At 53.6% G+C, this 558-nt stretch overlaps 1 protein-coding gene across 1 annotated transcript in view; it reads left to right on the top strand.

Annotated features, from left to right (window-relative positions):
* LOC104498602 (chromosome unknown open reading frame, human C6orf132) overlaps window positions 1–558 on the top strand; it is a gene marked incomplete at its 5' end in the record, with an annotated part of 9297 nt that overhangs the window by 4042 nt on the left and 4697 nt on the right. Inside the window, one exon of the mRNA XM_010142002.1 lies at window positions 270–361. Coding sequence (XP_010140304.1) covers window positions 270–361 — 92 coding nt within the window. The remainder of the gene's footprint in view (window positions 1–269; window positions 362–558) is intronic.

The following is a 558-nucleotide window of genomic DNA, read 5'->3' as shown; positions in this document are numbered from 1 at the left end:
GCACATAGGCCAGCCGTGCTGCTGACCAGCCCAGGGGGACTGTGCCCGTGGCTTGTGCCACCTTGATCACTTCACTCCTCCCCTTAAACCCTGTCAGCAACAGCTCCTCTGACAGCAGGGACCTCTGTGTCGTGTGAACAGCCTCAGATGCCGTTGGGCTCCTGTTTGTGTAGACCACAACCACTCTGCAGGCTGAGGCCAGCTTGTCAGCGCTTTGCTTTGACACCCTGGGCGTCAGGCTAACAGCTCCATTTTCTCAACTATTGCAGAATGCTCAAGAATCCCACGGGGTGGCTGTGCCAACACCATCAGTGCCAGAAGACTTTGAGGAAAAAGCAGCTCTGGGTAAGGGGTCCTCTCTGCTGAGCCCGGGGTGGTGCCGAGTGCCCAGTGGTACCGTGCACTCGGGGAAGGATGCGTGCGTGGTCCACGCTCTGGAGCAAAGAGTCTGTTTATGAGATTTTCATGCTAAAATAGAGTCTATTATTAATTATTTTTTAAAGTCATCGAAAATGAATCCCTTTCTAAGGGGTGAGGTGTGGTGGCTGTCACAGTTCA

Source organism: Buceros rhinoceros, unplaced genomic scaffold (genome assembly GCF_000710305.1).
Source record: "Buceros rhinoceros silvestris isolate BGI_N320 unplaced genomic scaffold, ASM71030v1 scaffold19628, whole genome shotgun sequence".
In the NCBI taxonomy this organism is placed as follows: Eukaryota; Metazoa; Chordata; class Aves; order Bucerotiformes; family Bucerotidae; genus Buceros; species Buceros rhinoceros.
Note: the sequence above shows the minus strand (reverse complement) of the source record. Positions and strands in the feature narration are given on the sequence as shown.